At 37.3% G+C, this 11,270-nt stretch overlaps 1 protein-coding gene across 1 annotated transcript; it reads left to right on the top strand.

Annotated features, from left to right (window-relative positions):
- The first annotated feature begins 3,358 nt into the window (after positions 1 to 3,358).
- On the top strand, positions 3,359 to 4,666 carry LOC145776084 (acylglycerol kinase, mitochondrial-like). Its single transcript, XM_082587488.1, has one exon. It carries the CDS (start codon positions 3,359 to 3,361, stop codon positions 4,664 to 4,666), a length of 1,308 nt encoding a protein of 435 aa, XP_082443614.1.
- The last annotated feature ends 6,604 nt before the right edge of the window (positions 4,667 to 11,270 follow it).

The raw sequence follows: 11,270 nt of genomic DNA, 5'->3' as shown, positions 1-11,270 counted from the left end.
ACTGTTCCTACCAATGTAAGATTTTGAAGCAAAAGATTGCAAACCACACCATAAGATGTAAAATAACTGTTAACGTATACCGTATATCCCGACCACTACCAAAGTAAACAGAACACAGGTTCATCACTACATCATCTGCAAGATGTCTGTGAGAAGCCAAGCCGGATTCTCTTCCGGAATAAAGAATGCCACTTAGAGCAAAACCTGATGTGGATTCACACAGCAAAAAGAACTTTACACTAAATTTCCTTGGTTTCGATGGCATGTACCGTATGTTCTTCCAAGAATTTTGCCTCGATATCCGATCAGTTGTTCATCCACAGTCAATGCTTCCTTAGGGATGTAGACGTTGCGCAGACTACTGTTGAATGCTTCCCACACCTCTCGAATAGCAGCTAACATGTCGTTCCTTTGTCTTTCTGGTCGATTGCGATAGTTATCAAAACGCATGCATCGTATCAGAAATTTGAATCGATTTTGTGCCATAGCTACACTATAAAATGGCCTACTATCAAGAGGATCCCACAATCGACGTAAATCGGTGAAGTTATCTCTGTCCAAGCCAGCACGTATCATAATTGCAAGACCTGCCTTAACTTCTTCGATTGTGAATTTTTTTTGTACAGAATTAGGCAACAGCTTATACATTCGTGCCTCACGTTTCTTGCTTTTCTGTTTGTCTCACGTAGCCTACTATCTGAAGTATAATTTCAGGCCGATAAAATAATTTGAAGGCATCCGCTTCAAGTTCAGGAGCAGCATCAATCCGAGGCTGTTGCATCAATATATTTCTTCTTCTGAGCCTGCCTGGAAAAAGATTTGCATAATAGGTTGCGTTGCCAGCTGTTATTGGTACTTGATCTTCATCTTCTGAGGAACCGTCATTAGATTCTTGATCTGCATCACTACCAGTCTCGTCATCTTCACTTTCTTCCTCAAAGATATCTATATCGGACAGTTCCTCCTCTTCCAAAGGCAGTTCATCAACATCTGGTATGGACTCACATTCACTACTACTTGTAGCCTCAGCATTAGAGTTGCTATCAACATCATCAGAAGTTATTTGCAGGTGTATTTGGGCCTTTTAAAATGAAAATCTTCTCTGTCTGTCCATCAGTAAATTTGACCCTTACTGTAATTAGCCGAAACAACCATTGAATTTCAAATAGTTAGTATTTCATGCCAAGTATCTTGTAAGAGCTAGTTAGAGCTAAGGCAAACGTTTCCGACACAACTTCTTAGACTGTATTTTTCTTCTGAGTTATATCAACTGGCAATCTAACTCCTCCTAGTGACTAGGAGGAGCTCTCCACTAAGACCTAGTCAGACAGCGATTCACTAAATACACGTGCAACTTTCCTGTAAGTCGCCTGTTATCACTTTGTGATAATAGCTAGCTACTGCATAGTGGCTTTAAATTCCAAACTCCTATTGTTTCTGATTGTTGACATTTTGTCAACAGATGTGCCGATTAAGTTAAAACGCAAATAACTCATTGTGGAAACAATTTAACGTTTTGAAGTCGCTACAGCAGTAAGCTACTCAGAAGTTCTCCTTCGTCACTGAATGTTGTTGAGCTAGTGCATAAGGGGCGAGAGCAATCTCACACAAAACAGTCGATGTTGACAAAATGTCAACGCATGTGCTGATAAGGGTTAAGTGAAAAAAGTAACCGGGTCGGACAAACACAGAGGAAAACATATTTCATGAACAACTTCAGGTTTAGGCTACCTTGAGACGTTTTTAAAATAAAAGTTTACTTCATTTCCACAGAAAATTTTTTTGTCTTCTTTCATTTCGGGATGATGACAATTTGGTTTAGTTGTGCGCTTGAAAGAAGTAGGCTATGAAATGCTAATGCATGGGAATCGTGCAATGCAGAAAGCGGCATAAAGTAAAAAAAAATCGTGGGTTTTCGTAAAAACTGTTTATTTAAGACAGTCGAAACTTTTGTAGCATCGGTTGGCATTTTGCTATTTGCGAGTCTTGGCTGGTCGTATTTAATTTTTTACTCATTTGTCCTTAAAATTTAGCCTAAGCTTTAAGATTGTAGCCTATATTGTAGGGTAAATAATCACAAAACGCTTTAAGTTAAGCAGTAAATCCCTCTTAAACGGCCCATGTTTAATCGGACCGTTTTACGCTTGTCCTGAATCGAAATAGGCCTAGATTTTTCTGTAGCCTACAACTTTTCCGGCTTAATCGGACCACTTTCCCACCAAAAATACGTTTATGGTTAACGTTTTTTGCTTTTTGTGCATGTGTTTAGCAAAAATACTCTTCAAGAATAGCTGTTAGGCTGAGTAAGTTACCGTAGGCTACTATGTTCTCGCTAAGCCAAGGGTCCCATACTCAAATTGCTCCGTGGACCAAATGAACGCTTGTAAATTAGCCCGAGAGCCGCAATACACAATGAGAAGAAAGAACTCAATAAACATAATAACACAGGTAGGCTAAAACGCAATAAAAAAGGTAGTTGTTTGTTTTGTCGTATCCAAGCGTATGCAGGGTAGTTCAAGATTCAAGTTAAGGGGACGGAAAGACAAGGAAGCCAATCTTCGTGTCTATCTTCAGGTATGCTTTTAAGTGCCTGTCAAAGACACAACCGCATGCTCTTGAGTCTTAAGCAGTGTCGAACCGGCGTCTTTTCGAATGCCGTACCAGGAAGGCTCTCACCACTCAGCTATGCAGATAGTAAAAACACACCAATCACCAAGAACATTAGATCGCAAGAAAAAGTAGTAGGAACAAAGAGATGGAAAAACAATGTAGCCTATGAACGCAAAAAAACACAAAACAAAAACGCAAATGAAACGACAGGCCTGAAGTGTAAAAATCTTGAAATCAACTTACCAATAAATAGCCTACCAAGGTTACTACAGTAGGTATACAGTACACTGCGATCACAGATGCGATACAACAGACGACAGGAAGCAGCGAAGTGACATATAGTCTTCGAGTCAGCTGCTTCTTTTATTTTGGCTTGCCATTAAGTGTTTTTGCCGAGACACAGCCACATGCTCTGGAGCGGTGTCGAACCCACATCCTTTCAAACGTCACACAGACGTTCTCACCACTCGGCTACGCAGCCAACAAATTTCAACATCACATCAGAAACCCTACTAAAATTTGGCACGGCGCACGAGATCGATCAAACTGGAACATTATTGTACATCGAGGGCTGTATCAGCCATGATACCTACACAGAGAGAGAGACTTTGAGTTAGTTAAATGATAAAATTAAACCAACATCTTTGGCAGTCTGAGTGAGTGATTACTTTAAACTTTCTTAGTCTTCTAAATATCATCATTTATGTTTTTAGCTGTTACCAAATATTTAACAGTACAAGTTATTGCAATGAATCCATTTAAGTACATTAAAAATAATCCAAAAAAGTCAATTTTTGGTGCTGTGGTTTGTGGATATGTTGGCAATTGGATTAATGGATTACATAAAGATCATATATTTCGCCATGCAATTTGTCGCAAAGTAGCCGAGACTGGTATGGAGCAAGTCAATTGGTTTTATCATCCAAAAGTCATTACTGTATTTTTGAATCCAGCTGCAAATAATGGTAAAGCTACCAAATTATTTGAGAAAAATGCCGCTCCAATACTGCATTTGTCTGGATGTGACGTTAAAGTCATCAGATTGGACTATGAAGGTCAGGCAAAACAACTGATGTCTGTTTTAGAAAATACAGATATTATCGTTGCTGCAGGAGGAAATGGCACATTAAGCGAAGTTGTAACTGGATTACTGAGACGACCAGATTTTAAAAAGTGGGCAGACATTCCTGTTGGTGTGATACCTTTAGGTGAAACCAACACTTTGTGTCGTCAACTGACCAAGGGGTTTGATAGTACTTGTTATGAACAATGGATAATGACAGCTACAGCCAATATTTTGAAAAACAATTCTAGAACTGTAGATGTCATGAAAATAACTGGAGACAGTGGAAAAAGTGTGTATGCTCTATCAGATATGCGTTGGGGGTCATACAGTGATGCACATGGAAGAACATCAAAATATTGGTTTTGGGGTCCATTAAAAAAGTACATGGCCTTTGTTTTTGCTTCTTATAAATCAAAAATTAAAACTCCTCGTGAACTTGAGCTTAAGTATAGTGACCCTAAACCCATTGTAGAGCAAATGAACAATAATATTGCTGTCAGTAAAAATAATCACAATCCAGTATTCACTCAATTGTTTTCATGGTGTTGGAGGTTTATCACAGGTAATCCATCAAATAGCAATCTTGAACCTTCAAATACTACTTCTGATGATGAAGAGTTAAAGGAAAAGTCATTTGATAAAACCTTACAATCACAGACTCTTGAGTTCACTGCATCTGTGAATACACATGATCCAGCAATAAAGAGGAAAGAAGCAGCTGCCAATATCAGTATTGAAAGTGAAGGATATTCTGCTATTGATTTTATTAAAAATGGACCTAAACGCTTCTCTAGTGAAAGACCATTGTCTGTTAATGTTAACGCTGAGCTCAATGCTGGCAGCTTTGAAATTATACCCATCAAGTCAGAGGATTCATGGTTTAAAATTGATAACGAAAATTATGAAGCTATGACATGTTCAGTTGAAGTTCTTCCTAACAAGGTTAATATGATTTGTTCTCCTACAGAAAAAAGTAAACCAATTCAATAAATTTTCTCAGCTTGACATTTTAAAATAATGCATTACGCCCATTCTATCTCTTTTTATTGTGTGTTTTATTTTATTGCTGGTGTGGTATGTTTTGTTTATTTAAATTAAGAAACAGAGGTAATAATTTTTTATTCAAAAATGTCACAAGATAGCAACGACCGAATACAGTCCCATACAATAGAATGAGTGGCTGGTCAAGGGTAAATTTTTTATTGTTATTTTACTATAATCATTAGCATGGATTTTTCACACCTTTTGAGATAAAATTGTTGTCCAGTTTTCTGTTTCCAACACCTGCTGAAATATCCTCACACATAACCTAAATATGTCTATACATAGGCGCCGACTTTTCAAAAAACCTTGGGGGGCGAGAAAGGTGATGACGTCATAACCATAACGTTATTTTACGCAATTAAAATAGTCTTTGATTGAGCATACCGTCTTGTTTTATTGACACCTAGGTCGCAAACCGAATTTATTAGAACTGCTGCTTGAAACGATTAGTTTTACGCATACAGTACGCCTAGTCGTAAAAATTTTGATATTATTAGCTCATAAGTGGAACAGTTGGAAAACAAGCCGATTCATTCCCTTTTCGTACGAGTAAATAACAACGATCAATTCAAGACAGTGAAGTTATCGAAATAAAACGCAAAAAATCATGATGTCAAGCAGAGTGGAAAACCAGCTACTGTATCAGTTTTATTAAACTTGTTTTGCTAATTACTTACCTTCAAAGCGTCAACAACGGCGAAGTGTTTTCTCTTTTGTTTTTTTATCGAAAGTTTTTATAGTCTTTTATCGAATACGGTATATACTCGAGTATACGGTAGATCGAGATTTTCACAAGTGATTTTCACCTCAAAAAGATAGGTTCAACTTATATATACACGGGACAAGCTGTTGTCTCCAGCTCGGCAGTTTTCAAAATTAACTCATTTTTGCTGCGGCAAAGTCATTGCCGACGTAGATTACAGAGTGTGAAATGGCGTCGGCCGAAATAAAAGTTTTGAATACGTTTATCTGCAGTGGTTCAAACTTAATTTTCAAATTTAATGATTTCTTGTCAATTCTAAACTTTATGCACTTGTTGAGCAATATGCAAAGCTTGCTAGACAAAACAGCAAAAAGAGCTGTTTTAAAAGATCATTTTTTTTATTTTGCGTGTAGGATATAATCGTTCTTATTAACGGTACGTAACATTCCATGATCGTTGAAGTCGATGTTAAACCTTAGCGGCCGCATAAAAACAATGATGTCAGGTTGGCTAGGGGATAATAGTGGTAAGAGACGGCGTTAATGCAGGCAATATCTGCGACCAAGACCATTAAACACCTTTTCTTTTATCGGTTTTCGATTTAATTCTCACACATTGCGAACAAAACAATGCTGTTGAATCATAATTGATCTCACAGCGGGAAGACCTCGTTGAAAATAGCTCTTCTAATTTAGCTGGTTCACGTAATATTGCAGTAAATAGTTACGTGACTATTCCAGCAGCGTAAGTTACTCTACGCTCTACTTTGAAATTTCCATACCGTATGATTTCCAAGCTGTATTCACGTAATTGTTTGGTGTGTCGTAATATTGCAGTAAATAGTTACGTGACTATTCCAGCAGCGTAAGATACTCTACGTTCTACTTTGAAATTTCTATACTGTATGATTTCCCAGCTGTATTCACGTAATTGTTCGGTGTGTCGTAGTTTCAACTCGATAAAGTTTGCTAAAATCGATTTCATGTTTGACGTCACAAAAAATCTAACAGACTTTTGGATAACTCATGAAATAAGAATAAACATTCAACCTCGCATTCGCTTTTACGCTACCACGCGTTTTGACTTTCAAGTTGCGCCTCACGCGCGGGAAGATCAGTGTGTGACTGTGAGCGTGTGTGCCGTGCGCATCTCAGTACTGTCGTAATTCACGTTCCAGAGAAAACCATGCGATCAGCTGCTGTTTTGCGGGCAAGAGCAACGCAAGCTGTTTTTCGCTTTCGGCATTCTTTTAGTCTGCTTAAATGATCTAAATCTTTCGCAAAGTATTTTATCTTTGAAACACCACTTGTAATAGCCATTTTTGTTGCCCCTCAACCATAAATTTACGGGGGGTGCTGCCTAGGGTGCGGCTGACGCCCCGTAAAATTTAAAACTTGATCGTAGCAACCCTAACTTTTTTTTGGAAGTGAGGCTTGGTGTACAAAGCTTAAATATGAAGTTTCAGCAAAATTGAATAAGGTCTAGGGGGTCCAGATTGCAATCAAACTTTTATAGGATTATCGATTTTACCAAATTTCAATTTTGACATTAAATTGAGTGATTTATGCTTTAAAAAATTTGAGTGATTTTTATATGTTCATGTGATACCAGCTAATTTTTGTAAATCCTTGCAAGTTATAGTTTTTATGCTGTAAACAGCAACTTAGGTTTCACTTAGAACCAGTGTGTCAATTTAGGGGTAATATTGAATACTTTGTGTAACGGAATTTCTGAAATTTTTGCAGAATTAGGGCAAACAAACTTCAAAAATGGTGTCTTCGGATTGCAAATTCTTTGAATGAATACCCTGTTGAAAACATACCATAAATCAGTGTTTTATACTTTTAATGCCATTTACCACAGCGCTGTGTAGGCTTTAGCCATAATAAATTTAATGTAAGCACTCCTTTGTTGCTTTTTAGGTAAAATTTAGATATTACGAAGTGACATTCCAACATTTTTGTTTTAGTACTCTATGATACATAATTACATATCATTTCACCACAGGTTTTCACCTTAAAAAGAATTACTTCACCCACATGGTGCCTACACGCAGCCTAAAGTAAGGGGCGACCTAGCTATGTCTTCTTGAAGTTGTATACAAGCACCAGTTTTATGCCCTGTATTACAGCTTGTTGTGTCAAAAACAAGAGATGTAACAAAATCTTTGCAATGCCAATCTTTAAGCAACTGCATCATAACTTTGGACCCAAGTGCTCCAGCTGTTTCTGTTGAATGGGTTGGGATTATTGGAACACCCGAACACCCAACAATTTAATGCCACCGATGCCAGATATCAAAACTCGGATCCTTTCATCTTGCTTGTTAAAGTCTCCAGACGTTTTCCATCCCAATGTAAAGCACCAACAGCAGGTGGTGATCACACGGAGAGAATTTTTTCTGAAATATGTTGCGCTGTTTCAACTCTGTATCTGTGTGACTGAGATAGGTGGAGATTTAGCTACGAAGCATCTCCAGAACAGGCTTGAACCACAGAATGGAGAGTAACAGATAAGGCAGTTGGTGTAATGCTGTTTCTGATTGCTGCAGAGACTAATCCTGGAAATTTCATTATGTCAGGAGGAATGAAGATGGCTGTTCCTGTATTTGATCTTCTTTCATGAGAACGTTTTTCCTTTATCTCACAAATCATTGAAGATGTGCATGGCTCGTTGTCCACGTCATCCTCAGCTTCTAAATCAATAGCATTATTTATGTCATTAACTCGGGCCTCCTCCTTTGCTACTCGTCTATCTTGCTGTTATCGCCTGGTACTGATCTTTTTAACTTTTGCTTCTAACACTATCATTTCCAGCCATACTTGCTTCCTGGTTGCTTATATAGCATGTCTTCTTCATTACTATTTTTTACCATGACATTGCGTGGCCAGAAAAGAAAGGTTTCGCTAAGCTTTTTCTGAAATTCCTGTATATTTTTAGTGGTTTGCCTTTGTCTCTCTTAATCTTTATTTGAAATTCTTGTTTGTAAACAGAAATTATTTTTTCTGACATTTTTTGCTTTGCAACTGAAGAAATGTTAGCTCACAAGTAAAATGTAAAAACTTGCTCAACTGTACTGTAATTACCTGCTTTCCTGATAACCTTGTTTGAATTAATTTGAAAATCACTTGCTTGTATGTTGGTAACTTGCTACGTTTGATATCTTGATCTGCTTTTGTGGGAACCGTAGCGAGTAGAACATACCGAGGGTCATGTTGTGCATGAGAAGACATAGCCTAGCAAACTTTTTTCGATTAAATAGCCTACCAACTGAATACAAACTACACGTATTGATTCTGATCTGCAATTGATAAATACGATTCTATGAATGTTTCACCACATAGCATACTAAATGTCTAAGGTAATTCACCATTCCTATGTTGTCACAATTAAAATGGTTAGGAGCCTTGTCTTGATATAGGAGAAGTGCTATGTAACGACTCCTTACATTTAACCTTATTCTGAACCTGGGAATAATGCCTTAGAAATGATCTGCACTTACGAGACTGAAACTGGAGGTATTTGACTGAGCTAAATAGTGGTAAGTCATTTTGAAGGTATTATGACATCACAGAGGCATGCTTTCACTTTTAGCGATTCACAAGGTAAAGCTGACAAGTAGTGACCAGGAAGATTTCAGTCACTCACATTTAATAAAAGTTGTGTGTTGTACTGGTTAATGCACAGACTATGTTCTACTGCTTAATACTTGTATTTTCCAGCAATTACATCAAGTATATTTTGCAATAGGTTGCCACATTACTTCTCAAAATAGTGTTTGGTTGTCTGCTTACTAAACCCTACTTGTTAAAAAATAGTATGGAACATAATAATACTGTGTCAAACATTGCAACTGTGGAGCCTAGATGACTTTAAATACAGAATTTGCCATGATAAATGAAGGATTATGTAGCACTGTAAAACTACCCGATTATGGCGATTAAGCACCAAATTTCTTAATTTTCAATTCAAATCTGGACCCCCTAAACATTAATAGATTGGTCTTAAACTTCAGAAATATTGTTTTTGTACCAAGTGTCACCTATAAAAAAAAGTTAGGGTGTTTTGCTTCAGGTCGGGGCATCAGCCGCACTCTAGTGCTGCCCCCCCGGGAAGTCGGCGCGTATGTGTTTATATCAAATATATCGTAATGGCCCGTTTTTGCAAATCCAATTCGGAGAAATCCCATTTCGGTGACAGCCTTTTTCGGAGAAAACCGATTCAGAGAATTTTTGTGAATTTGTATAACACTGGTCAAAAAAAAATTTTTACAGGACGAACTAACAATTATTTCCAAGTAATTTTGGTGCCCAAGTAAGTACTGTAATTCAACACTAATACGCCGCCAGTGCAAAGCTTGGTCAAAATTAGTTTTGTTTTTGGAAGCCTAAACTGTATAAGGTAGTTTTCAAGTTGCTGTATTTTTGTTATAAGCTTAGCTGGTAAGAGTGATTGCAACAACCAACAAGTATATATAAGTGCTAGACCAACTCGCTCAAGATGAGGTTGACTGAACATCGAAATAATTTTTTGCTTCATATGCGGAGAGTAGGTACAAATTTACCTTTTGATTCTGTAAACCTGTCCACCAGCCACAAGCTTGCCTGGGCTAATAAAGTTAATTTATTATGTTTTAAGGAAGCGGTTGCCAGATTTGCCACTAATATGTAGAACGTGGTAATGATTCATGCGTAACAAGTATGAATGTGCAATTGTGCATTGGGCAATTTGGAATTGGATCTTTGCATGCATGTGTCAAACCATTACGGCTTTGCCACCTTTTCCTTTTGTTGGTTAGGTCACTGTAATTATTTCCACAATATCGCGACAAAGAAAAATAATTATACACAGTGTACAACTGCAAAAAATGTACGTTTTAATGGGGAGGCTATAAGTCTGTTGTCTTGAACAAAACATTGACTTTATTTTGCATTTGCTTCATTTCCTATGGCGGAAATACAGTATATCGAATCGGATTCGATGTAGGTCTACTAGGCTACCGGTACTCTAGCGCAGGGCTTCTCAAACTATGGGTCGCGACCCCAAATGGGGTCGCGTAATGAAATTTTGGGGTCGTAATGAAATAGTTTAATTTAGTCTAGTGCCGGTAGGTTGTAGTCTTGCCATGATGTCAATTGACAGCAACCGTCGGTGTGAAATGTCGAACGATAAAATATAACCAATCGTGAATTGGGTGCATTTGTATTGTTTTGTTACAGTTTTAATTAGGGCCGGATTATTGGTTTGTTATTTCTTGTTTTCATTTGTTGCTTTTTTCATATTTCATTGTTGTTGTTTACATGCTCCTTTCGATATTGTTTTACTACTTCAGTAAGAGAATTATAAGGTAGCCCATGGCCACCTGGAGATGTGGCCTGATTTGTCACATTTTGCAGATTTTGATTACAGCTACTGATAGTGTTTGACTGACATTTTCTGAGATGCTTTTACTTTTTGCGGTTTCCTAATGACATAAAACTTTTTTGTTGCCTTGGGGAAGCAGTAGCAAATGAGAAAAAGTAAGTTGAAAAACGCAAAATCAGACTGTTATTGAAAATTAACAGTCTGACTAAAATCTTTGAAATCAAATTTTCTTTGTTTTTCAACATGTGAGGATGTTAAAACCTATTGTGTTATCTGGGGAAAAGAATAAAGAAAGCGTAAAAATCTAATTTTTAGAAAAATTTATTTAAACGTTCGCCCAAAGTTAGAAAAACCTGAAAATTTCTGCAAAATGTGACAAATCAGGCCGTATCTTTAGGTGGCCATGGGTAGCCTAAGCCAAAAAGAACCGAAACAAATTGAGACAAAAGAACTAACTCCGTTTTAATATCATTAACGTGGATGT

Source organism: Aplidium turbinatum, chromosome 8, assembly GCF_918807975.1.
Source record: "Aplidium turbinatum chromosome 8, kaAplTurb1.1, whole genome shotgun sequence".
NCBI classification, from domain to species: domain Eukaryota; kingdom Metazoa; phylum Chordata; class Ascidiacea; order Aplousobranchia; family Polyclinidae; genus Aplidium; species Aplidium turbinatum.
Note: the sequence above shows the minus strand (reverse complement) of the source record. Positions and strands in the feature narration are given on the sequence as shown.

Bases quoted from the DNA above. Each gene is read 5' to 3' on its own strand.
- LOC145776084 (XM_082587488.1), top strand. From the start codon at position 3,359: ATGAATCCATTTAAGTACATTAAAAATAATCCAAAAAAGTCAATTTTT.